This window comes from Melozone crissalis, unplaced genomic scaffold (genome assembly GCF_028551555.1).
Source record: "Melozone crissalis strain CALT ecotype California unplaced genomic scaffold, PUWL_Pcris_2 ptg000039l_1, whole genome shotgun sequence".
Classification (NCBI taxonomy): Eukaryota; Metazoa; Chordata; class Aves; order Passeriformes; family Passerellidae; genus Melozone; species Melozone crissalis.
The window spans coordinates 5,732,288-5,758,208 of record NW_026535817.1 but is presented as its reverse complement, the minus strand read 5'-3'; the positions used below and the strand labels follow the sequence as shown (position 1 = coordinate 5,758,208).

Genomic DNA, 25,921 nt, shown 5'->3' with positions numbered 1-25,921 from the left:
TAATTCTGACTGCGTCTTCATGACTGAGCGAGGCGGGAGGAAGTTAAGTTTCTTCCGACAAAAGATTTTTTTTTTAAATTTATACAGCATATCTTCCTAACATAACAGATATGATATTCCTTTTAGTATTTGCGAAAAGCCAATCCTAAAACACGCGGTTTTCACACGCGGCAGGGCTCGCCCTGCACCACAGCCTCTGGGGCTCTCCGTGAGGGGCTGCCCCCTCCTCAGGGCGGCTCCTGAGGGCGGCAGTGCCAGCGGCCCCATGGCCGCTCTGCGCTAATTGCTGCGGATTGCTATAATCGCATTAACTCCGCCCGTGTGGCACCGGCAGCCCCGAGCCAGCCGCGCCGCCCGGAGCCTTTAAGGCGGCCGGGGCGGTCCCAGCGCAGCGCTGACGCTGTGCCGCTCTGGGCGGCGCCGCTCCCGCCCCGCTCGCCCGCATCCCTCCCGTTCCAGATCCTTCTGGAAGGGCAGCGCCGCCCGAGCCCTGCCGGAAAGAGCCGAGGCGGCGCCGGGGCCGGGCGGGCTCCCCGCCGGCGGCGCCTGCGCACGGCGGGCCCGCTGCCGGTTGGTGCCGGCGCTCCGCAGTGGGGGAGCGGCGGGCGCGGAGCCCCAGTGCCGGTCCCAGCGCCAGAGCCAGCGCCGGGCGCAGCCATGTCCGTGGTGGGCATCGACCTCGGCTTCCTCAACTGCTACATCGGCGTGGCGCGGAGCGGCGGCATCGAGACCATCGCCAACGAGTACAGCGACCGCTGCACGCCGTGAGTAGCGGCGCGCCCGCGCCCCGCCCGCCGGCGTCCCCCCGCGGGATCCCCGGCGCGGCGGTGCCGGCAGAGCCGGGGGGCGGCACGGAGCGCCTTGCCGGGAACAGCGGGGTGTGCGCCGGTTTGCCGGCGTGCCCTTGGAATCCCTGCCGGAGGAGCCCGGGGCCGAGCGCTGCTCGCAGGGCTCCCGGGCAGCCAGGGATCCCCCTGGAGTGAGCGTGTTTGCCCGGCTCCGGATGGGCTGCCGGGGCTGGGAGCGTTCCCATTAGCAATTACGCGAGTGGTGGCGAGACTGAGGAGGAGGAGGAGGTTGATTTAGCGGCGCGATGAGTTTTCCCCTTTCTTTGGAGCTGTTGGTGCTCGCAGCGCATCTGCCGGCCCTGGCATAGCGAGGTCTGGCGGGGAACGGGGGGGCACCGGGCAGCGGCCGTGATGATGGGAGACGCAAGAGGAGGTGGAGATATTGCTCCTCTGTTTCTATGGGATACGTCTAGGATTTTTTAGAGCTCCATCTGTGCATAATTTGGAAGGAGGATTCAGGGATTCGTGTAACACTCATGAAAATCGGGGGTTGGATGGTGCTTCTCTTTTTACAAAGGGGCTCGGAGCCAACAGGGAAAGCTGTTCCTGCTGTGCCAGACTGTAGTAAGTTCGGGGAAATGCAGGTTCGCTTTCTAAAAGGCAGGCAGGTTTGCTTTTTAAAAGTACAAAGAAGTTGGTGGCCGAAGAGCATGCCGTCTGTTTTAATGGGAGTACTCTTGAACATTCTGTTTGCTGTTTAGAAAAATGTGGTTCTCATATGAGCTCTGAGGAAGTCATTATCCTTGTGCACCAGATATGCAGTGAGAGCTGAAATTCTCTGGCCTTTCAAATGCAAAGTATCCCATGAAATTGTTGCCCAGAGAATCCTCAGGCAGCTGCAGTTTCCTTCTCCCTTGTGATGAGAGCACTTGTGATTTTTAGCTGTTTTTGGAGTGTGTTCTGTGCAGGTAGGCTTACCTGCATTCGATATTTTTCACACTAGTGTCTGATTAACTGTCCTTCCAAGATACTTGCAAAGTGATTGTGAAAGAGGTTCAAGTTAGCAATTACAGCATCTGGCGTGCTCATACACTTAAAGACAGTGCCTGCCACACTTTAAGTGACATTTTCATTGACCTTTTCTGTCTCAGAATGTGGTAATACAGGAGATCTTGAGGAACATTTTTTCCAGTGTTACTGTCTTGAGAGAAATCAAACAAAGGTAAATAGAAATGTAACAGGTTATTGCTGTTATGTAAGTTTCTCGTAGTAACTAAATCTTTACTTCAAGTGATACAGACAGATCTAATTCTTCAATCATCAGAACTTCCCTTATTGCACACAGTAAATGAACTTATTTGAATGTGCACTTACTTAAATGAACTTATTCCTATGGAGGTGCTCACATCATGCAGGTGCTTGAGTTAGTTATTAGTTAATTACAGTCTATAATCCAGTGTCAGTACAACTAAGTATCATCCTGGAAGCTTTAGCAAAGGCATTTTACAAAGAAGGGAAAAAGACCCTGCCAATAAGCCCTGCATTTCAGTAAAACCTGGATATTTCCTGGCTTTTGGCCCTGTATCTCTTTGAAAACTGACACTTGATTTCTCCTGGTTGTTGAGCACATTTCCAGTGCTTCTGGCACGTTAAGCTCACGGCAAATGGTCCTTTGAGGTGCTCTGCCTCACCCTCTGTGGTTTTGTGGGAAAACAAGGCCGTTGCTGATAGCTCATAACTTACTTCACACCAGGTGTGATTAATGTGATCACATGCTGTAATTGAGATGATGTAATGAGGAATCTTGGAAACGACTGAATTTTCTGAAGCCAAGGAGGGCACATTTAATTTTTTGGCATCTCTGCTTCCCAGCTGCAGGAGGGAAAATCCATCCATCCCCCTGTGCTGGAAGTAATTGAAATAACCCATGGCAGGAGCTGTGCTGGCTCTGAGCTGCTCCTGCATGGGGTGATGTGCAGGTTGTGCTGGCTGTGAGCAGAGGTAGAATTCCTGCCCTGGAAAGGTGTGATGCAATAGCATTCGTTTGTAAATCATTTGCTTGCCTTGGAAATTGCTCGTTTGTCTGACTTCCCCTGATTATCACAAGGAGGAATTGGGGAGCTGTAGGATTGTAAAAGTTGTTTGTGCGAGCTGAACAAAATGTAGGGAGATGCCTGGTGTGTTTGCAGCAGTTAAACCTGGAGGAGGTTTTGGATGTCACAGAGAAGAGGTTGCTAGAAAATCCTGCCAAACTGCAGTGCCCCCAGTGATGGAGGGCAGGCAGGAAGCAGTGTGCTGGAGTGACCTTTGTGCATTGAACAATTACATTTGAGCTGTGTGAAATCCGAGTGTCTCTGTTCCCCCTGAGTGGCCCTGGCCACATCTGCCTTTTGGGGCAGAGTTGTATTTCAGGTCTGAGATGCGAAGGTGCATTTAGTACCTTCCAGAATAAAAAAAGGACATTTCCAAAGGCAGCGCTGAGAGGCCAGATGGTGGCTGGGCTCTGAGGCAGCCCTTGCTGATCCAGGGGGTGTTGTTGGTGGCCAGGAGGCTGCAGGGAGCTGTGGATGGATTGGAACAGTGCCTGGCAGGGAGCTGTCCCCAGGTCTCTCTCTCCCTTGGTGCCCATCCACAGTAAGGACCCGGGAGCATTTCACAGCTCGTTGAGCTCCGGTGGTTTGTGGGGGTTTAATTGTTGTTTTAGGGTTGTTGCTGAGGGCTTTCAGGGTGTGAATGTGGCCCTGTGAGACTCAAGGGTGGTAGAGATGAGAGATCCTGGCTGGTGAAGTTCAGGGGTTTGACTGAGGTCTCTCAGGCTTCTGAGGTTCTAACCTGTGACCCAGAAGGAACCATCAGTGCCTTTCCTTCCTGATAAGAACTGTGGGACCGTTCAGCTTTCACAGAATTCCTTAAATGCAATTAAAATGGCAACAGTTGCAGTTGCTTGTTTCTAAGCTAATTCACAAAATAACTAGAATTCCACTTCAGCTTCTGGTGCTTCATGCAGTAATGCTGTTATTTAACACATCCGTGTCCTGCTGCTTGAATTTTTGTGGGTGTTCTAAAGTACTACAGAAATATTTTATGATGTTTTCTTTTAAAGCAGAATTTTTCATTTTTTTTCTTTTTTTTTTTGCTTAGAGCATGTATATCTTTAGGATCCAAGACCCGAGCCATCGGGAATGCAGCGAAGAGCCAGGTAAATGGATCAAAAACTTTTTTTGACCTGTAAACAAGTTCATCTTGGAGAAGATTGTCTTGTAGTCGTTTATTTTGATAGCTTGAAGCATTGTGTTCGCTGCGATTTGTTTGTTTTGGTTCTTTCTTTGGTTGAAAGGCTGTCCTGAAAATGACTAGGTTAAAACACTGATGAGAGAAGAGGTGTGGGGAGGCTTTACATCCAGATGGGCCCTGAATTAGAGGAGAACTTTAAAGGAAGGGAAATGTGTTGATTTGTTGAAGGTTCATTTAAGGTTAATGTAGGTAATAACTTCATTAGTTCCTGCAGGCAGCCACTGCAACAATATAGCATCTTAAATTTTTCATGCTGTATCAAAAGCTCCTCTAAAATAAAAAGTACAGTGAAAGTTGATGGTAGCAAGTTAATGGATATTACAGAAAGAAGTACATGTGAATTTTTCTAATAGGGGCCATAAATTAAAAAGTAGGTGATTCTTTCACTCTCCTCACACTTTGCTTTTCGGTGAATGTGTGGCGCTTGACACAGGTCAGTGTGTGCATGAAGCCCAACATGAAAAATTCCTTTCAGCACAGTCCTCTGTATCAGAATGTCATGGGTAACGAAAATGTCTTTGCCACAGATCATCACAAATGTAAAAAATGCAGTCCATGGCTTCAAAAAACTGCATGGAAGAGCGTTTGAAGATCCTTACATCCAAGCTGAGAGGGCCAAACTTCCCTATGAGCTTCAGAAGATGCCAAATGGCTCTGTAGGAGTAAAGGTGGGTGAGAGCTTTGGGTGGAATCTCTCTGGTGGCAGAGATGAGCACTTTGGGCCCTTGTCACTTAACTTCCTCTGTGGTCAGTTCCATTTTCCTTTAGAAAATCTGAAATTTAGAAATCTAAAAATTTAGAAATCTAAAAATTTAGAAATGATGAGATTTAGAAAATTGCTGTGTCTCTAAATAAGTCTGTACTTTCTCCAAGATGTCCATTGAGGCTTCTCATCAATCATAATAATTTTCCTTAGTCACATTAGCTTTTCACTTGGCCTTACTAGGTTTATCTTCAAATCAGTGTAATTACAGTGTGAGATTATGAGTTCCCATCAGACATGCAGAGGCCAAGTGTCAGGAAAACAACATAATGCTCTGAATATGAAATTTGAACAAGTTAGCTTTAATTTGCTTCCAAACTAAATGGCAGGAGTGCTTGGGATTGCTGGAGAGATGATAGCTGGTTAGGAATTCAGGACACAGAACCTCCCATGGAGGCTGAGGATTCAGCCACGTTTCCTGAGCAGGGCAGGAATGTTGGAATTGCCTGGTTTACACCTTCCCTGCCTCCTGTGCTTGAGTGACTGTTGCAGGAAGCAAATGTTCCTTGGGATTGCTCCAAAACTTTTATTTTTAGCCTGTGTTATAGCACAATGTGATCCTACTTATATTATGCTCTTTTTTTTTTTTTTTGCTGCCTTTTTTTTTTTTAATTCAAAATACACAAGCAGCAGAAATACTGTATCATTGTGAATAATCCCTTGAGATAACTGAGGTGTTAAGCTTCCCACAAAAAGAAAAACCCCAAGCTGAACTGTTGAAGATTTGTTGTAGGGAGCACAGATCAATAGAAAGAGAGTCACTTGTGTCTAGAGCTTGGTGTTCGGTGGGTCTCAATGCTCAACATTATGAATAATAATCCATTGTTATGAATGAATAATTCATAATAATTATTATGAAGTTGCACATCTTGAGAGCAAGGTTGGGATGATTGGTCACAGAATCCCAATTCTCTGTTCCAGGTGAGGTACCTGGATGAAGAGAGACTGTTTGCAGTGGAACAGATCACAGGAATGCTGCTGGCCAAGCTGAAGGAGACTTCAGAAAGTGCTCTGAAGAAACCAGTGGCTGACTGTGTGATTTCAGTAAGTTGTGTATATTCATTGCAGATTCATGCAAGCTGGGGCCATTTATACCATGGTAAGAGGTTCGAGTAGCAGATAGAAATCACATCCCCAAAAATGGGCCTTTGTGGCAGGATTTCCAAATGAGAACACTTCCTGAAGCATGTGTGAGGAGATGAAAAGGTTGTTCAATCCAGAGTGTATTTTCAGACAGGACACAGTGCTTCAGCTGATGCAGTCTGTCTGTCTCCAAGGCTACAGACAGTATTTCTGGTTACTGTAGCTCTTGTTACAAATGGGAGCTGTCCTAGGTGTAAGCATTTCCTCCTTGCTTCCAAAGAACCTTCCCAAATTCTTGTTAAGTTTCTTTCTGGTTGCATGGGTGAACGCTGTTGTATTTGAGAGTTGCCTGAATTAGGGCTCTGAGGGTCATGCTGATAATGTGACACCCCCAAACCACTTGGCTTTGTTTGAAAAACTTGTTTTATTTTGTTGGATCCACAGTCCTGTGTCTGCTTTCCACATGGTGTTTGTTTGCTGGCCCTGCTGGGAAGTTTGGGCAGGAAGGATTGCAGTTATCCCTTCTCTGTCAGGCACAGCCATGGGAACTGGAAAGCTGTGTGCTTGAGCTGTTCAAAAACCTGCTTTGATCTTCTTCCTTGCTTCCTTAAGCTGGGAGAATACCTCCCACACACCCAGGCATCCTTGGCAATGCCCCACAGTGGTAGCCAACAAAACACACAACAAAATGGAGCTCTGCTCAAGAGGCTGCTGAAGAGGTGCCAGCTGACTGCAGCCAGATCCTGAATGGGCTCTGATGGTGCTGGGGCTATTTTTGGTGGCACTGAGCCTTGCAGCACACTGTAAGCTGGCACTGATAGCTGAGAAAGGGATGCAGGTTCAAGCTGGATTCCAGCATTGCTTTTGCCACTGACTTACTGTGGGGCTCTGTGTGGGTATTTGTTGGGTTGGCTTTGTCCTGCACGAGTGTTGGCAGAAACTGGTGATGATTTTAAGGTGAAAGACTCATTCAACAATCCAAGAAAACATTTTCAGGATTTTCTTTTTGGCTTTATTTAAAACAGCCCTGGATGCAACTTCATTTTTGTCATATTTTGAATTTTTAATTAAAATATGCGCTAAAATGAATTTGCTAGCTGATTTATTCAGACAGCCTTAATAATTTGAGGCTAGCTTATAACAGTTTCTTGTGGTAATGACATTTATAGGATAGCTTGATGGGCAGGTCTGACTACTCTAAATTAAAAAATCCATATCCTGTAATATCCAATGTCATTATTTTTGGAAACAGGTCCCCAGTTTCTTCACTGATGCTGAAAGAAGGTCTGTAATGGCAGCTGCACAGATTGCAGGATTAAATTGTCTGAAGCTGATGAATGAAACTACAGCAGGTAAAGGGCCAGGACTTTTTTTTGTCCTTTGAGGCTGTTGAATGTGAGTGTGATGACACCCTGCTCTTACACAATTGGGAGCTTGGGAGAGAGCTGTCCAGGCTAGTACTGCCCATTCCAGTTTGGGAGCTGGAAACACAGCAGTGAGCTGGTGTGCAGCACTTGGGAGGCACCACGAGAGCTGGGGTTTGCTAACCTGAACACACTCACACCTGGGAATGGCTTTGGAAATAAACCTGGGGTCTGTGCTTAAAGTGCTGGCAGTCCTGTCTGCTGGAGCAATGGCACAACAATAAAGTCATTTACTCCTGGAGTTTGCTAACCTGGACACACTCACACCTGGGAATGGCTTTGGAAATAAACCTGGGGTCTGTGCTTAAAATTGTGGCAGTCCTGTCTGCTGGAGCAATGGCACAACTGTTTCTATAAAGTCATTTACTCCTCTCTTCTGGTTTTGGTGAATTCTAAGGTAGAGCATAGAAATACATAACACTTCATGGGGACTAAAGTTGGAGCTGCTTAAAGTAGTAATTTTTATTTTTCTTGATTCTCTTTGCTTTTAGAAAGTCTGAAAAAGCTTTCCAAATGAGTGCTGGTTGTGAAAGCATAGATTTGTGTGAATGAATCTTCCAAAACATTTCTGTGACGGTGTTCACAGGGCTCTCAGGATGAGGATCTGACTCCATGTTTCAGAAGGCTTGATTTATTATTTTATGATATATATTACATTAAAACTATACTAAAAGAATAGAAGAAAAGATTTCAACAGAAGGCTAGCTAGGAATAGAAAAAGAAAGAATATAACAAAAGCTTGTGGGTCAGACAGAGTCCAAGTCAGCTGACTGTGATTGGCCATGAATTAGAAACAACCACATGAGACCAATCACAGATGCACCTGTTGCATTCCACAGCAGCAGATAATGAACAATGTAATTGTTAATAAGCCAAATGTAATTGTTTACATTTTGTTCCTGAGGCCTCTCAGCTTCTCAGGAGAAAAAAATCCTAAGGAAAGGATTTTTCAGAAAATATCATAGCTACACATTTCCTTTATCTCTTGGGCATGCTTGAATGTTTCAAAGCTAGGGCATTTCAAGGGAGAGGTGTAGGCATGAGTCTTCATCTATGCAGTTTCACAGATTGCTTGGCTACAAGCAGAATTGAAATACAGGGGGAGTCTTTATTAGTGCTAAACCTTAATATCTTTTTCTCTTGTCAATGAAAAATGTGTTTTCAACACAATTTTGATTTTTTTAATAAGAGTTGTGAAGGTCTTTAGGAAGGGTGAACATGGGCAGTGTCTGTCTCTTGGTGGTGTTTTTAATGCATGGTCTGCAGCTGTGTGTGCCTTCCCCTGACCTGCCATGGGTTGATGTTTTCCAGTTGCATTAGCCTATGGAATATACAAGCAAGATCTGCCAGCCTTGGAAGAGAAGCCAAGAAATGTGGTCTTTGTAGATATGGGGCATTCTGCGTATCAGGTTTCCATCTGTGCTTTTAACAAGGGAAAACTGAAGGTAATCTTTTAAGTTGTACATTAAAAGCCTGGAGTATTTAAAATTCAAAATACTGCTCTGTGGAAAGATTAGTTGTTAAAAAAATAAATGCATATAGAAAATATTTTTTAAATGTGGAATACAGAACCTTTCTGTTACATTTTGGCTATTTCATCAAGTCAGTTTTTGTAAAATGCAGAAGTGTAGTATCCTGAAGTGGGTTTTTGAAAGTGCTTGATCATTAAGGACACTGCACAGTTTTTGTGTCATGTCCTGAAATATTTGCATATTCAGGGAGCTTCTTAAGTGTTGCAGTTGTGCAACTGACTCACTTATGGGAGACTCTTGAACTGCCTTGAGTCACTGTGAGTTGTTGGGGTTTTTTTTTTTTTTTGTGCCATCCATGGCAGTTCAAAGTCTAAATCCAGTGGGAAGTGAAGCAAAGCTGCACAGTCTTTGCCTCCTGGTTTGGAGACTTTTTTTGTCTGTGACCTACTAAAGGCTGAGTGCTTTTGTGGGCCTGTCTGTGGTAGCCAAATGCCCTCTGAAGCTGTGTGAAAGGCAGTGATAGCACTTCTTACTCTGCTGAGTAAATGACACAGCACAAACCCTGTCTGATAACTTCTGATCTCGTCCTTTGACTTCTGCCAGGTCTTGGCCACTACCTTTGACCCTTTCGTAGGTGGCAGGAATTTTGATGAGGCTTTGGTAGATTACTTCTCTGAAGAATTCAGGACAAAATACAAGCTGAATGTCAAGGAGAACCCCCGGGCCCTGCTGCGACTGTACCAGGAATGTGAGAAGCTCAAGAAGCTGATGAGCGCCAACGCCTCCGACCTTCCCCTCAACATCGAGTGCTTCATGAACGACCTGGATGTCTCCAGTAAGATGAACAGGTACTGGCTCTTGCTCCCACTCTGGGCCAGGGCTTGTGGTCTCTGAGCAGCCTGATAACACCAGCACTCTCCCTGCCCTGCAGAGCTCAGTTCGAGCAGCTGTGTGCTGCCCTTCTGGCCAGAGTGGAGCCTCCTCTAAGAGCAGCCATGGATCAAGCCAGTAAGTGCAAGTTACTTGAGGTGCTGCTAGTAATCCAGTCATTGCTGATCTCCTTAATGATTGTCTTTTCAATGTATTTTTGTGTTTATTAGAATTGCAAAGCTAAATACTGAAAAGTTAAATGTAAGTTCCATCCATATGCTTGCCATGAATGCATGACCCCATTCCCGCCTCATTTAGTGCACATGCTGCTCTGCAACCTTGGTTATTGACCCTCATTCACCCTGTGTCATGGAAAAGGTTGGCACTCTGAATTTATTAAAAAAAACACCAAACAACCAAACCAAAATGATGATGGTAAAATATATTATTCTTTACTGCAACCTTCTGGCCAGCCTGTTCCATGTGGTACTTACATGTCCTCACTGACCTGGTAATTTGGCAGTATATTCTTAAATTGAATTACCTAAAGCATGTGTTAATAACAAAGTAATTTTTTTTTTTTTGCCTAATGTAGTGTAAAGGAGAGAAGTAGACTTGAACAGGGAAGGTTTTACCCCCAATTCCAGCACCTTCATCTGAAAGGGAAGAATTGTGCTGATCTTGTGACTTGGCTCGATAGCAAATACAGGAATTAAAAACCTGAGTAACTGCTGAGCAGAGCTGTTCAAGGACTGACAATTGTTTGAGATGACTTCATACACATGTCCTGATTCCAGAATCAGCAAGTTAACCTTCAAGCACAATGTGCTATTTTTTACATATATTGGCTTTAAATGTTTTCTTTTCTCTTTTGGCAAGCAAAATTCAGCCAAATATAAAATGAGATCTATTTGGGTTTCATTTTGTTGGGTTTTTGAGAGAGGTGAGATAATGTCCAGTAGTGCAGAAGACCCAGTTTCACCTTTCTGAGTTCATGCAGAGCAGAAAGGGGATGCACAGGACAACACACTTTAAAGAACAGCTGTTCTCATTGATGCTTGGCTTCTGCATTTCCCAGGTTTGTGCAACTAGAAAACCTTGTAGCCTACAGGAGGGACAAAGAGTTCTAAAGATCTTTTCAGCCATCAAATACATTCAGCACTTGTCACAGTGTATAGATAATAAGAGAACTTTTATCTTTTTTTTCTCTGCTTTTTTTCTGTCCAAAGATAGCTTTCTGATACCTTGATGATAACTTAAGGGCATGCACTCTCTTTTCTAGAACTTCAGCGTGAAGATATCTACAGTATAGAAATAGTAGGTGGGGCTACTAGAATTCCAGCAGTGAAGGAACAGATCTCTAACTTTTTCTGTAAAGAGATAAGCACCACGCTAAATGCTGATGAAGCTGTTGCAAGAGGCTGTGCCTTGCAGGTATAGTTCCTGAAATAAAATTTTAATATTGCTTCTTTAACAAAATGTACTAATGAAATCCAGCTAACCACAAGCAAAAGGTACTGCAGCTGAGACAAGATGTAGAGTCTTACTTGTTCTTGCACTAATTGGAATTCTGTTACATTCATTACTTTGCTGTGTCATGTTAGAAGGACAGGCTTGTTAAAAAGACCTGTTAAATTTGAGAACCCAAATTCTGCTGTTCCACTTCTGTGTTGTCACTTAGAACCTTCACTGAAAATCACTGAAGAAATAATACCTATTAATTTAGTTAAGTCTTTCAGTTCAATTAACTCTAGGAAGTTTCTTTTTAAAAAAAATGTCTCTGATAAGCAGGACCTCCATATGATAAGTATTAATTCTTGTACTTGCTATTTATTTGATTACATGGATATAATACATTTTTGGTCTCTTTTTTCCCTAGTGTGCAATTCTTTCTCCAGCTTTTAAAGTGCGTGAGTTTTCCATCACAGATGTTGTTCCTTACTCTATAACATTGAGATGGAAATCATCTTATGAAGAAGGAACGGGGTAAGTTGGACAGTGCCTACAAAACAATGTGTGTTTCAATATAAAGAAAAATGTTGAAATTCTAATTTTCTTTTTTAGCATTTTGCCTTTTGGGTTCCAGTTACTGCTTAACAATTTGAAATACAATTAATTAAAATGCTGGGTTGAAGTTTCCTAACTTTTAATGAGTGTGACATAAAATGCAGAGTCCAGCTTTGAGACCTAGAGGCCTTCAACCTCCAACTCTTCTTAAAAACTGACTTAAACCAAATTACTCAGTTGCTTGGTCAGCAGGACTGCTGATTGTTAACACAGCTTGACTTTGATTATCCATGAAGTTATGCTCAGAGGTTTAATGGTATCTAATGTTTATTGCTGTAGGGAGTGTGAAGTCTTCAGTAAGAACCATGCTGCTCCATTCTCAAAAGTAATTACCTTCCACAAGAAGGAGCCTTTTGACTTGGAAGCTTATTATACCCATCCACATGAAGTGCCTTATCCTGATTCCAGAATAGGTAAGGACAAGGGAATAAAACCCCCATCCCTAGCTCCTTTTGATATGGGAAAAAGTGGTTCTCCTCTCTTGTGAGATCTGTTATTTCCATATTTTCTCGCTTAGGTTCTTTAGAAAGGCTCAGCACAGGCTTCTTGGTTTAAGTGTAGTGAGCAAACCATATTGACATCTCTGTTTGCCATGCCTAAAAAAAACTCTGCATTCACCCTTCTGTCTATCTTTACAGTTACTGAATGCTTCAAAAGAAGTAGGCACAAAGAGTTTAGTGCTGTATTGTCTGGTTCTTTTAGTCTCTATGAAATTGATTAGGATCTTATGTGCCTGCCAGCCTGTATTTTTCAAAGAAATTGGATCAGAGGAGCTGTTGCCTGTCTGGACAGATAACTTGTCTCATGCTATCTGTCATGTCTCTTTCTGTTAATCTGAGAATTTAAAATATAGGTGTTTCCTCAGTTTAAGCATCTGTAGTATAGTCTAAAGAATTAGATGGCATAAATAAGTGTCTTGTTAGCTAATGCTACTTTTTTTGCAGTTATTAGTACACTTCTTTAATTCATTGTTTTATTCACTGATTCATGAATCAGGTGCAAATTTGCTGCTATCTGTTTGGCTGTCTATGCAAGAAATCTGTGGTGCTGAGGAAGAAACATTCTCCTTTATATATGCACATCATCTACACTTAAATATTCAACAAGTTGCGAAATAAATGATCAACCCCACTGCTTTCAGAAACCTTGCTAAGCACTGTTCATTTTCTGAAAAGTGTAGTGCAGCCATGTTATGAAATTTAAGCAGAATATTTTATCTCTGTTAACGTTTTATTTTTCAGTGTGAAGTTTGAGTTACGTGGACAAAAGAAACCATTTGAGATGAAATCAGAGTAGTTTCTCTAGTGTGGTGGTTACAGAAGGCAACAGAGAAGTAGAACACCTAGTAAAGTACTGTCTTTTTTTATGAATACAGATAAAGCAAATTTATCAGTGAACTGATAATAATTGGGGAACCAGCTTTTAGTTTATCTACCTGCAGCTTAAATTGTAGGATTGTCAACTAAGTAGTAAGTTTCCAAACAGTGAACTTGCTGTTTAAATTAACACCCTTAAAGAATAGTGTTTGGGGTTTTTTCCTCCCCCTTTTTCTGCACTTTGGGACAACAATTAAAGCCATTCCTGTCGTTCCCAAGGGCGTTTCACTATTCAGAACGTGAGTCCCCAGCACGACGGCGACAACTCCAAGGTGAAGGTGAAAGTGCGAGTCAACATCCACGGGCTGTTCAGCGTGGCCAGCGCCTCCATCATCGAGAAGCTGAGCGTGGAGGGCGAGCACAGCGACACCCCCATGGACACCGAGTCTGCAAGTAAGAACCAAGGCAGAGATGAGGAGCTGGTATGTAAAGCTTGTGAACGTCTTCACTGTCAATTGTGGCAACAATGAGAGCCGATAATTGCAGGGTAAATGGCCCTGCTTGGCTTCTCGCGGTTACTGCTTCTTCTCCACCCTTCAATTACTTCTTTGGTTGTGTAACGTGTTTCTTCATGTTTATTGCTTGAGTGTGGCAATAGGAACAAAGAATGGGAAAACGGATTCTGAAAAAGTCATCAAGTAGTTTTTGCATTGTTCTTTATCGTCTCTCTACTAGTCTTTAGTGTTGCTAGCAAAAGGCAGAGAGATCTGTTGACAAATTAATTCTAAAGGTTTTTCCTCACAAAGTATATTTTCAATGAGTAAAAAATCTATGGAATTTCTCTATCCATGGAAAACTGCACTGCCTCCTTGAAATAGCTCCCAGTGGGGTGCAGCTGTGCCCCCTTGCAGTGCAGAGTTGAGGTCTGGATGCCCCTTTGGAGCTGGAAACAGCAACACCAGCACTGGCCCTGACAGCCTTTCTCCTAGGATTTTGCCTTAGCTTCTCCCACCTTAGTTGGATATTCTACAGGAATTAGAGCAAATGGTTACACAGCTAGCATTACATAATTGGTATAAGCAACTTCTTGAACACTACACTGCTTTCCAGGAATGTGGGCATATTTGAAATGCTGAGCATGGTGCAGCTCCATACATGATGTTGGTGATCAAGTGAGCCAAGGTTGGAATTGCTGGAGCTGGCATTTAGTGTAAGAGGCTCGTGGAGCTTACTGGGAGTGTGCTGAATTCAGTGTGAGAGTAGCTGCCTCCATGCTCAGGCTTTCCATTTGTAGCACTTCTTTCATCTAACACATCTTCTGTTTCACGATGGTGCTTGTCAGCAATTACCTTTCAGTATTGAGGATCATCCCCTCGACTCTGAGGAGGAGGTTTGTCTTGTCTGTGTGTCCTGTTATCCCCTCTCTAGCTGTTTCCTGTAGGCAAAGCAGCTCCTTCCAGTTGTTGGCTTTTCTGTGTGAACAGCAAGAACAGCAAATTAAGATTTAGGTACCACTTTTTTGTTACTGTCAGGTGACAAAACTTGAAATTTGGTAGAAGCAGTCTTATTGTTCTCCACTTTGAACTACAACCTAGGCACCTGTGCTAGAGTTTGAAATCCTTAAACAATTGTTCTTATTATTTTGCAGAACTAGTAGCAAATTATTCTACATTCATATGTAGTTTGTGAATCCAGAAATATTAATTCCTTGTAATGGAGGCAATCTTGGACCTTTCAGACCTCAGCTACAGCATGTTGGTTATTAATGCTCTGGATCTCTGAGCATTAGAATCATCCTGAAAACACCAGGCTTACTCATTACTCTGTCATTAAAAGTGGTTTTGAGTGATGACATGGAGCTGTATTACTTAAACCAAGTGATCTGCACTGGTAATTTACCAATCAGATTGTTAAAGTTAGAATAAGGCAAAAGTGATAAACTTACTGAAAAATTTAAGGGAGGCTCTCTTTATTTTGGGTGGCAAGGAGGGAAGATAGTTGCTCATATACTCCCAAGAGGCTACTTTGGGATTAAAAGAAATAGCTACAGAAAAATGACTTTAAAAAATTAACTACAGGAGCTAATTTTTATTGATTTCACTGCTTTTTGAGACAGATGCAAGTAATAACTGCACTGATTAAATGACTTCTGCTTTGGGTTGCAAGCTTTAAAGTTTAAGTCAGAAATGACAGGAGGTCCAAGTTCTGGCTGTTCCATAGAGAATCCATTGTTGTTTCCTGTGTTGGTGGTGTGTTGCTAGAATGTTCTTTGATTTCATTTTATATGTTTTTGTTTCTAATTTCAAGTGAGTATTCACAAGGCTTAGTGTAATTATGTAATGGGGGCAGACAGCAACATCAAGCAGCAGAGTAGAGTTTTCATTTAATTTGAAAGTTATAAATACAAATACTACAAATACTACATCAAAATGCCTGTTTAAACGTGGTGAACCATAAATTTTAAGGATTGATTGTGAAGTTTGTATGTTGTGTGGGATTTACTGCAGTTGACATCAGTCCTCAATCTTACAGCAAACCTTTCCATTCAGTTATGTAACTCTCTGCAGGATAAAATGCAGGTTGATCAAGAAGAGGGTGTGCAGAAAAGTCAAGCTGAACAACAGAACCAGGCAGATGAGGAGACTGAAAATGCTGGAAATGAAGCAAAGGTTTGTATTCAGTGTTGATAGGACATTTTTAGCCCAGTATTCTCACACTTAACTGATTTTGCTAGTTGGAAAACATGGGACTGTGTTTAGAAGACAGCTGTACTGAAATGGATAAGTCAGGAATCCTTCCATAGCACTTTAAATTTTCAACATGATTAAGACTTTGAAGTAGGTTTTTAACCTGGTTTTCTAATGAAGATGGAGTTTAGGGAGGTTAGGAAACATTGTGAAGAATAATATGCAGTGCTTTAAGCTTTTGAACAAGTTTACTTAATGGTTCTTTAAAGAAATTCATTTCACCTGTTTGGTTCCAAACTAAGGTTAATAGTGATTTTGAATACAGAGAAATAATTAGGTGCTTAATTTACATAATATTAATTTATAGCTGTCTTAACTAGTTTCATTTGTCTTTCTTTTTCGGTCATAAATGTAATAATATTTAAGATTCCTGGAAGTTTCTTAGTAGTGTCACTCTTTTCACAGGCTGCTTCTGGAGAAAAGCAAGATCATCCCTCCCAGCCAAAAGCTAAAACAAAAGTTAAGAGTATTGACCTCCCTATACAGGCAAGCCTCTGTAGGCAGCTGGGACAAGATCTGATCAATTCCTATATAGAAAATGAGGTAAGCAGCATAAAGAGGTGACTGTCAAATTCATGGCACTGTAAATAAGTATCTAAAAAATATTTGCAATCATTGACTTAGCTAATTTAGAATTTTTTGGAAAGTTGACCATAATTGTAACAGGTTTTGGTTGTGGTTTTGGTTTTTGTTGAAATGTGTCAATTTCTCTGGACTTAGCCCATTCTGGTTGTGCTTGTAGTGATGACTTAGACAGAGGTGAACATTTTTATCAGTAAATGTGAATTATCAGGCCTTTGCCAGCTTCTCTGGTACAGTTTGAAGAGCAGTCACTAAGCTTGACACTTCAAAATGCTTTCAGTTTTCAGTGTGCTTTTCTCCACCCTAGGGGAAGATGATGATGCAAGACAAACTGGAGAAGGAACGAAATGATGCTAAGAATGCTGTTGAAGAATATGTGTATGAATTCAGAGACAAGCTGTGTGGAGCCTTTGAGAAATTCATCACTGAAGAAGTAAGACCTGTTTATACATTTCAACTGCTGAGAAAAGTTCCTTTGTGTGGATAAATTTTGAGTGTGTGTTCTGTGGAGGCTGCAGGGGTCTCTTGGACTAGTTTTGGAATAGGAGATGGCTTCAGTGAAGTTCAGGTTAATGTTTACACCTGACATTTGACTTGCAGAGTTCTTTACTGCCTGACAAGCTCCTCAGTGGCAAGGAAGGGTCAGGGATGCAGGCAGCAAGTGAAAACCCTATGGTCAGCACAGGAAAGTAGGCTCTGAATGGCATGAGTGGGTAGGAATAAAAAGGAAATGAACAGATAATATGGAACACTCTTCAGAGGTGCATGGACTGCCTTAAATACCCTCAGGACTGATTTTGTAACTCTGGTAAACTTCACCTGCAAATCACATGAGTAGGGTTGTCCTGCCTCTCTCATCACTGTGAAATCTTGGCTTTGAAGTCTGGTAATTACTGTTTTCCTTCACTCTCACTTGGAATGTTTTAAGCTGATGAAGCAGTCCTTTTTTGAGTAGGGTGGGTTTGTGCCAGGGAGAGGTGTCTCATTTGATGTGTTCCTTTCTGACTTGGAGTGTCCATAATTTGCTTTGTAGGACTCTAACAAGCTGACCTTGATGTTGGAGGACACAGAAAACTGGCTTTATGAAGATGGAGAGGACCAGCCAAAACAAGTATACATGGATAAGCTTCAGGAATTAAAAGTAAGGTTTCAAGTTGTGTTCTAGAAAACTCATATTTAGAACTAAAAATACAGTTTAATGTGAGCTGTGTTCCTAATTTGAAGATGGTTGAAATGAAGCAGACTGTCACTACTGGTAATAGATTTAATTGCTCTGGGAATTTTCTGTCAGTCTTCTTACAGCCTGCAGGAGGCTTCTAAGTAGTTTGACTGCACTCCTGGGTAGTGAGAATTATGTTCCAGAATACATATTCTGTTTTCCCTGTTCTCAGTGATCTTCTTTAGATGTACAGTAAGACCAGCTTTTGAGTCTAATATCCAACAATAAAGGCTCTGGGGTGCTTTAACAGTAGCTTCCATTGTATCATTTGTTTATTGATGACAAATGCTTCAGATTTTAAGGATCTGATGGGGAAAATGAGTTCTAATGAATAACTACCTACTTTATTGGAAGTTGAAGTATGTGTCTAGCCCTTGGGTTCCAGCTGTTTACTCTCCAGTCACATTTCCTCAAGGGGAGGAATAATTAATGGAAACAGAGTAGATCCAGGCAACTGCCTTGATTCAAGAGAAGGAAAAAGCAAACAGTGGATAAAATTAGATGTTTTCAGATTAACTACTTAAAAATTAAACCATCCCTTAAAGCCTCACTGGTTTCTGTTCCAAATGTTCTTTTTGCAAAAAAACAACAAAATGCCAAGCCTAGAAAGAACAGTCACTATTCCTGGGTTTAACCTTCTGCTTTTTTTTTTTGTTTTGTTGTTGGACTAAAGCAATATGCAAAGACTTGGCTCTTTGAAGGGGTGAGAAGAGGAGTTGAAGGCAGCCTTCCTTCCCATGCTGCATTGTATTCTTAGAGCAGACTAAAGGAAATATGTGTTTTGTAAAGATCTTTGTGCTTATTATTCCAGAAATTTGGACAGCCTATCCAGGAAAGATGCATAGAACATGAAGAGAGACCAAAAGTTCTAAATGAACTGGGGAAGAAGATTCAGCTCCTTATGAAAGCAGTAGAAGCATACAAAAATAAGGTAAAGCCAGATGCTTTAGCTACTCAATGATTGTAGGTGTTTTGAGTTTGGCTGTAGAGTCTTTTGTGTTTAAATAAATCCTGTAAAGTTGCTGTAGAGTCTTTTAAATAAATCCTGTGAAGTTGCCTCTTGCTCTGCTTTTTTCAGCATTGCTAGCAGAAAGAGCTGCTTCATGAGAACATAAGTCAGAGGTTTTTGTGTTTTTATGGTGGCTGGTACCACCTGAAATGGATCTCTGAACTTACAGCTGTTACCAGTGTTTCTGTAACTTCAAAGATTAACTTAATTGGGTGAGCAGCATATTTTACTTGGGGATACAAATACCTCTCTCTCTCTCTCCTTAGGATGAAAAATATGACCACCTAGATCCTGCTGAGATGGAGAAAGTTGAAAAATACATTAATGAGGCTATGAATTGGTTGAACAGCAAAATGAATGCCCAGAACAAACTCAGTCTAACTCAGGATCCAGTTGTCAAAGTGGCAGAAATACTAGCAAAATCTAAGGTAAAAAATAATAATTGTACTTGTTGCATTCTAATCAGTTTTTCCTGAACCAGATTTTAGCCTAGATCTGAGCTAGAATTATACATCTACAGAGATTATAAAGCTATTAAAAGATTTATACAGAGAGGGCAGCAGTTAGAGCACTCTTCAGTGCTGGCTCTTGATTTACAGTAGCAAGTCTTTGCACAAGTCTTTGCACAAGTCTTTTTAAAGTTCTCAGAAGGCTGATATAGGATATGATATAGGATATACTATATACCATATGATATACCATATGATATACCATATGATATACCATATGATATACCATATGATATACCATATGATATACCATATGATATACCATATGATATGAAAATTATAAACTATAGTAAAGAGAAAGGAGACATCAGAAGGCTAGACAAGAATTATAATAAAAACCTGTGACTGACTCAGAGTCCAAGAGAGCTGGCTGTGATTGGCCAATAATTAAAAACAATTCACATGCTGGGTAAATAATTCTCCAAGTCACGTTCCAGAGGAGCAAACATGGAGAAGCTGAAGCTTCCCAGCTTCCCAGGAGAAGAAATCCTGGTGAAGGGATTTTTCATAAAATATCATGGTGACAGTAGGGACAGTACAAATGAGAGGCAGTGTAGCTGGGTGCAGTTGCTGTGCCACCAAATGACCTTGCTGTCTCATTGTGTCACACCCAGGAGTTGGACAGCTTCTGTAACCCCATTCTGTGCAAGCCCAAGCCGAAGATTGAAGCTCCCAGTGAGGGGCAGGCCAAAGCTAACGGGGAGCACAACGGGCCCGTGAACGGACAGAGCGCTGCCGAAAGCAAGCCCGAAGCAGCCAAGGACAACCCCCAGCAGACCAAACCTCCCGGGGAAATGGAAGTGGACTAAACCTTGCATTTCTTTTACTTCATTAAAATAGTGCAAGTAACCACAGGGTCCATTCTTTTTGTCTGGTACACACCTCAGATGTTCAGTTATTCTTAGCCAAACTTCTGTCATTTGTTGCTGAGTAGTTTTGAAAGTGTTTTATATTAAGTACACCTCTGATGTTCATTTCCACTGATGCTGCTTATGTGGAGCTTTAGCCAAATGTAGATTGTATAAGTCAGTTGAAGCTTTCCCAATATATTTTATATCAAACATACAGAATTGATATATAAATGGCAACAATCTACCTTATTTAAAGCTTTCATTGTGGATAAACCTCAGCTCCTTTATTCAGGAAAGGATACTGTATTGCACTACTGATGCTCAAGTGTAGATCTAATCGCATCTTTATTTTGGAAAAATATTGGAATCGAAGTGGCAAAACCTGTCACTTCAAGCACTGACCTTTTCTAGTTAATGTATTGTTATAATTTAAATATTAAATAGAGGTTAGTTGGCATACCAGTCCATCTTGTTGATGTACCATGAGAATTGTAAGGTCTTTTTCATAGGAATTAATCTGAGCTTAAGCGTTTTTTGGGTTCCCATGCCACTACCAGTGTTCACTGCAGACTGCTCCAGCCCCGTGGCTCTGCTGGGTGCTGGAATCCCTGGGCTCTGCACATTGCTCTACACGCCCTGCTGAGCTTAGGACAGGTGGTGCTGGTGAGAACAGCATGACAGGGGACAACATTCATGGCCTGCTGCGTCGCTTTCCCTTGAAAATGTCATATTGCACATGGAACTATTGACACTTCTTTTGTTTTGAGTTCAATTTTCATCTGATTGTATCTCATCCTGGGGAGGAGAAGCAACAGAAACAGTGCTGTGCAAACTGGGTATCAGCACCCTGATTTTGAGGTGGCTTAAATGCTGTTTGGTGCAAACTTGAAAGAAATGCTGAGAGCTTCTTTAAGCCTTGATGCTCAGCACGTAAATTTTTTGATCAAGGAACCAAAACAAAAGAGTTTAAAAACTGGATATTATTACCCCAAAGGTGGAATCTACCTGATGAATTTGCATAGCTTACCACTTAGCTTTGGTCATTTAGCTCTCTAATGAAAGTGTCTGCAATGTATTACACAATAGAATCACTGTTTTCTTTGATGTCTTAAAGGTTGTCAAGGTCCAGTCTATGTCCCCAATATATTCCAAATGCTTCTGTCAGTCACTGAGGTGCTGCAGCACTTGCTAAAGCCAGTCACTATTGACTTCAAAACTCTTCTGTTGCCAGAATGGCAATGGGCTACTCCAAGTATGAAAAGTGGTTTCTTTACCTAGCATAAGAAACTAAAATAAGTTGCAGTGTGATGCTTCAGTGACTTGAAGTCTGTCCCAGAAAGAAATTCAGATGTTAACCAGGCACTCCTGCAGTGGTTCTCCCATAGGAGATGTTGCTGTTGTAAACAAGTGAAGAGCCACAATCTTGTTTCTGGCATTTTATCTTCAGCCATGCCCTTCGTCTTCTACCACTGTTCATGTTATGAAAAGTAACTGATGACCCCTGGGAGAGGTGAATTCAACTCTCTCATACCTTCACAGAAAAAGGAAGCATCATTCATGGCTGTACAGAAATCTGCCAGACTAGTTCAAGCGCTGGAATTGTATCTTTGTGACTGACCTCAAGTGACTGAGATGCATCTACTTTGCTCTCTTCCATGCAATCAGTGTGGATGGTCTGGCACAGTAAGTTGACAGGTTTCATGTCCTTGAACAAGAACTGAGTGACTTTGAGAGCTGTTCTGCAGCTCAGTTCCTCTGTGACCTCAGTCCTGAGTTCTGCCACGGCAGTCACCCTCTGGTACTGAGGGGTGACAGTCCTGCAGCATCAGCTGTCCTTTCAGTCAGCCTGGGCTGGCTTGGGTCTTGTAGGCTTTTAACATCATTTATATCCTAATGGCTTTTACCACAGCAGTGTAATGAGCAGCATTCTCAAGTACTGGCTTCCTAAAATCCAGCTGCACAGTAATTTGTCTAGGTAGACTTCTTGGTACCTGTGGTAGAAGAGCACAAAGCTGCAGAAATGTCCAGTGTCAGCTCTCCAGTAGCTAAAGGCTCATGTGCAGTAACAGTGTGTCCTCTGCTCATGGCCATCAGATGCTTAATACCACATCACAGATGTCTGAGGCAGTGCTTAGGATAAAGGCTAGAATAAATCTGAATTCTGCACGCTTAAAAGCAGATATGGTTCAGACAAACAGCTGTAGTCAAGTTTTCTTACTAGAATAGGAAGTTTTTTTGCTGTGCATCTGGTCTGTCTCTAGATCCCTCTGAAGAGGAGTGCTGCCCACAGAAGCTGGCTCTGAGGTCCATGTTAGGAATCCCATTTGGGATGGCAGAGTCGGTCTTTCCACAGCCAGGTTCACATTAATACATGACTTGCTCATATGTAATCTGGTTCCTGTTACAAAGAGGGGATTTTACAGGACAGGTTTAAGTACTTAGACACTATGCACAACTTGTGGTTTTGTGTGTCACACTCAATGAGCAAGGTCCCTCTGCCTCCCCTGACAGCACCAGAGTGAGTGTCTTGGCAGCACAAAGTTTTGGTAGAGAACCAGCAGCAGTCTGCTGCTCTGCATCTTGTATGTTGTAACAGCAAGTATTTCTTGATAATATCTTACTTGAAACTTTGTCCTGGGGGCAAGATACATTTCTAATATTTGAAAATGTTCCCTCAATGTCCCACAAAAAGAAAAAAAGGAAGCAACACTATCATTGTAAAGGCAGTAGAGTTTGTTTAAAAAACAAAAGTTTTGTAAATCAGGTTCTGAAGTGTCATGTAAAGATCTAGTTAGAAACTAGCAGAGATACATTGGTTCATTTTACCAGTAAGAGCTTCCTTCTTTCCTTTAAAGAGGACTCATTCTCTCCTGTGTGGAGCATTAATAGACTTGCTCAAGAAAGGACTTCAACATTTATTTAAATTTCTTTACTAAACTAAGTTTAGTGTAGAACTGACTCATGAGTTCCTTTCCACATTATTATGGTACTTTAGACTCCAAGGAGTTTCTTCGAACTTCAGATGTAACATAAACACTCAAGTTGGGGTTTTATGCTCTTCTTTCTTGAAGCTGCTGCTTCATGACAAAATACCCCTTGATTGTGAATGAAGGATTTGATTTGGTATGTCTGAATCTGAACTAAGACTCCTTTCCCTTGCTGGCAGTGTCCTTGCACTGCTTGATCACTGCCTCTGGGGCATGCTTGCAGAGCAGTGAGCAGCTGGTCCTGAATGCCCAGGGGCAGTGGGGAAACACCCAGCCTGCATTCCACAAGCTGTGGGAATTCAGAGCAAGGGGGGAAGCAGTGCACTGTCTGCAGTGCAGCTCCAGCATTCTGGACACCTTGGGCTCTGAGGGATGGAGATTTTGTTTCTTCCACCTACATGTGGAAGCTGTTAAGGTAAAGCATCCAATCTGTGTGTTGATGAGACTTCTTTGAATCTTCAACATTTGAAATTCCTTAATGTTTTGCTACATTTCTGTGTGCTGAACTCCAGTCTCTCCTACAGATGGCTAAGAACAGTTCTCAAATACTCCATATTTAAGTGGGGGTTTTTCTTGTAAGGATTGTGTAAGTGTTATTTCAGGAAACAAGCAAGGAGCTGGCAGAAGGGTTTTCTTCCCTATTATTTTTTGACGCTGGTGTGAAAAATGAACAGCCTTAACAAACATTGGAATCTGCACTTGTCAGAGCTCTGGGTTTCCATGCCTGTCAGTTAAGCAATGCTGGCATCCAAAACACAAAGCCATGTTGCAAAGATGCTGTGTTTGCTGGTTCAAAGCACCTGCCCAGCTGCTGTAGGAAAAGAAGTGAAATTCAATTCCCATAGATTCAGCCATCACTAAGCTCATTCCTCAAAATAGGGCTCCTCATTGCTGTGTAATCACACTGTAAGACTTCCCCACTTCTGGGAGCCCTTCTCAAGTGAAGCTCAGATGCCCAAACTTGAGTTGTGGGCTGGTATAAGGTCTGCCTGCTCTAAGGATGCTTATATTAATTGCCACTAGCTGGGAGTTTATTAACTGGATGGAGGAATATTTTGTTGCCTCTTGCACTTCTGCTACTCTTGAGTTTTCTCATCTTCCAGGCACCAGGAGACAGAAACTCTCAAAAGAGGTGGTAAAAAGCATGTTGCTTAACAAAAGGCATTAATGCCTCATAAATTATAATTTCAGCTCCCAAGATAGCAGTTGGAGTATAAACACAAGCTCTTAAAAGTGTGTGGTGGCTGACTCCTAGCTGAATTCTTCATTTTCTGCACTTGAAATTTGAAGACTTCAACCACTTACTACACTTGCAAATAACAGTGAAAACAACTAAATGTGACTCTTGGCACTGTAGAATACTAAACCAGGAATGTGCTTGATATGACTTACTTGATACAGCTGCTAAACTTTGGTTTCCTTCTCTTTCCTGGTCAGAAGGAAATGCATCAAACAATGAAAACCAGGAATCATTGCAAAGAAATCCATCCAGAATAATTTTTAACAAAAATGCAATTAAGAGCTACACCCACCAGCCACCTCTACCAAGTGTTGAAATAGTTTAATTAAATTGATCAGAAAAGGTGGTAGACCCTGAATGTTGCAGTGCTTGGAAAAGTTTCTTTCCATAGTTGATAACCATAACTCCAGGGGATAAGGGGGGAGGAGATGGGAGCATCAGAATTTCAAGCAGTGTTTAAGTATGGAGAATGTTTACCATGTATGTAAATGGGATCCTTAGTAGTGACAGATCATGTGCGAATTGACAAGACTTGGATTTATTTTTGAATGGCAATACAGATTGTCAAGGTTGTGTATAATTATAATAAATATATAAACAGCTACTTGAACCAGAAATGACCACCCAAGACCTCATTTTTGCATCAGTGTTCTCAAAGTAGCTTTGTCTGATGTTGTGGGTTGATACAACTGGAGTTTGTCCAAAAGGCTATAGGTAAGATAAAGGCATTTTTGGTGCCTCACCTGTCTTGGTGTTGTTTCTCTCACCTTTTTTGGCCCAGGCTGCTGCAGCTCAATCACAGCACTGCTTTGCCTCTGGGGAACTGCAGTTATTTTCACAGCTGCCATCACATCTCTGTGTTAGGATAAACACAAATTCCCAAGTTGCCAGAAATTCACGAATGACGTACTGCAACATACAAGTTCAAGGTAGTTTTCCTGTGCCTTGAACTGAAATTGATGGCTTTGGGCACAGCTGATTCTCTGAGCAGATGCAGAGCAGCAACCTGTGGCATTCCTCCAGGAATTTTTCAATGTGCTAGCAGTGTAACAGGAATCCCTGTGTCCTCCACCAGGGTGCAATGACTGTACTATTCTGCATGACCAAAACAACATGATTCAACATTTTTATATCCATCTTCCTTGCTACACTTTAAAAGCTTCTCAAAGTCTGCATTTCATCCAGGCTTTGCATTCTTAGATCTCAATACATAAAGTATTTCAGCTATATTAATTTCACAGGACAGGTTTGGAATTTTGGGGTGGGGAAAGGTCCTTCCTATTGAAAGAACTGTATATATTTACATGTATATACATGCTCATATATAGTGCAAATGTAAAAATGTACACTAGAAATCAACCTCCCCTTATCAGTACAGGGGAAAATACTGCCCTTAACCTACTCTGCTGTCTCAGCCTCTCAGACCACTCAATCAGCTCCTTACTCCAATAGTTACCAGCTGTGCAAGGACATTCTATCCCATTGTCACACAGCAAGAGGACTGTTACAGCAAAATAAGGTGAATGTTGAAAGAATCACAGAGTATTCCGTGATTCCTGTTAATCCTGAGTTGAAAGGGACCCACAAGGATCATCCAAGTCCAATTCCTGGCCCAGCATTCCCACCCAGAGCATTGTCCCAGTGCTTCTTGAACTCTGTCAGGCTTGGTGCTGGGAGCTTGTTCAGTGGGGAGCTTGTTC

At 42.1% G+C, this 25,921-nt stretch overlaps 1 protein-coding gene across 1 annotated transcript; it reads left to right on the top strand.

The window, feature by feature from the left end:
- Nucleotides 1-573: 573 nt before the first annotated feature.
- Nucleotides 574-24,844, top strand: HSPA4L (heat shock protein family A (Hsp70) member 4 like). The gene is made up of 19 exons (XM_054283756.1): nucleotides 574-764; nucleotides 3,930-3,987; nucleotides 4,610-4,750; nucleotides 5,767-5,889; nucleotides 7,181-7,280; nucleotides 8,664-8,797; nucleotides 9,428-9,672; nucleotides 9,756-9,832; nucleotides 10,977-11,128; nucleotides 11,574-11,680; nucleotides 12,041-12,174; nucleotides 13,357-13,559; nucleotides 15,645-15,746; nucleotides 16,230-16,367; nucleotides 16,714-16,839; nucleotides 17,440-17,547; nucleotides 18,437-18,556; nucleotides 18,901-19,062; nucleotides 19,758-24,844. The coding sequence occupies exons 1-19, from the start codon at nucleotides 658-660 to the stop codon at nucleotides 19,950-19,952; spliced, it is 2,532 nt and encodes an 843-aa protein (XP_054139731.1). The 5' UTR covers nucleotides 574-657; the 3' UTR covers nucleotides 19,953-24,844.
- Nucleotides 24,845-25,921: the final 1,077 nt, after the last annotated feature.

Excerpts from the sequence above, each read along its gene's own strand:
- HSPA4L (XM_054283756.1), top strand. The coding sequence starts at position 658 with ATGTCCGTGGTGGGCATCGACCTCGGCTTCCTCAACTGCTACATCGGC. Across the intron at positions 18,557-18,900 it reads TAGAAGCATACAAAAATAAG|GATGAAAAATATGACCACCT; the intron begins GTAAAGCCAGAT and ends CTCTCTCCTTAG. Across the intron at positions 19,063-19,757 it reads AAATACTAGCAAAATCTAAG|GAGTTGGACAGCTTCTGTAA; the intron begins GTAAAAAATAAT and ends TGTCACACCCAG.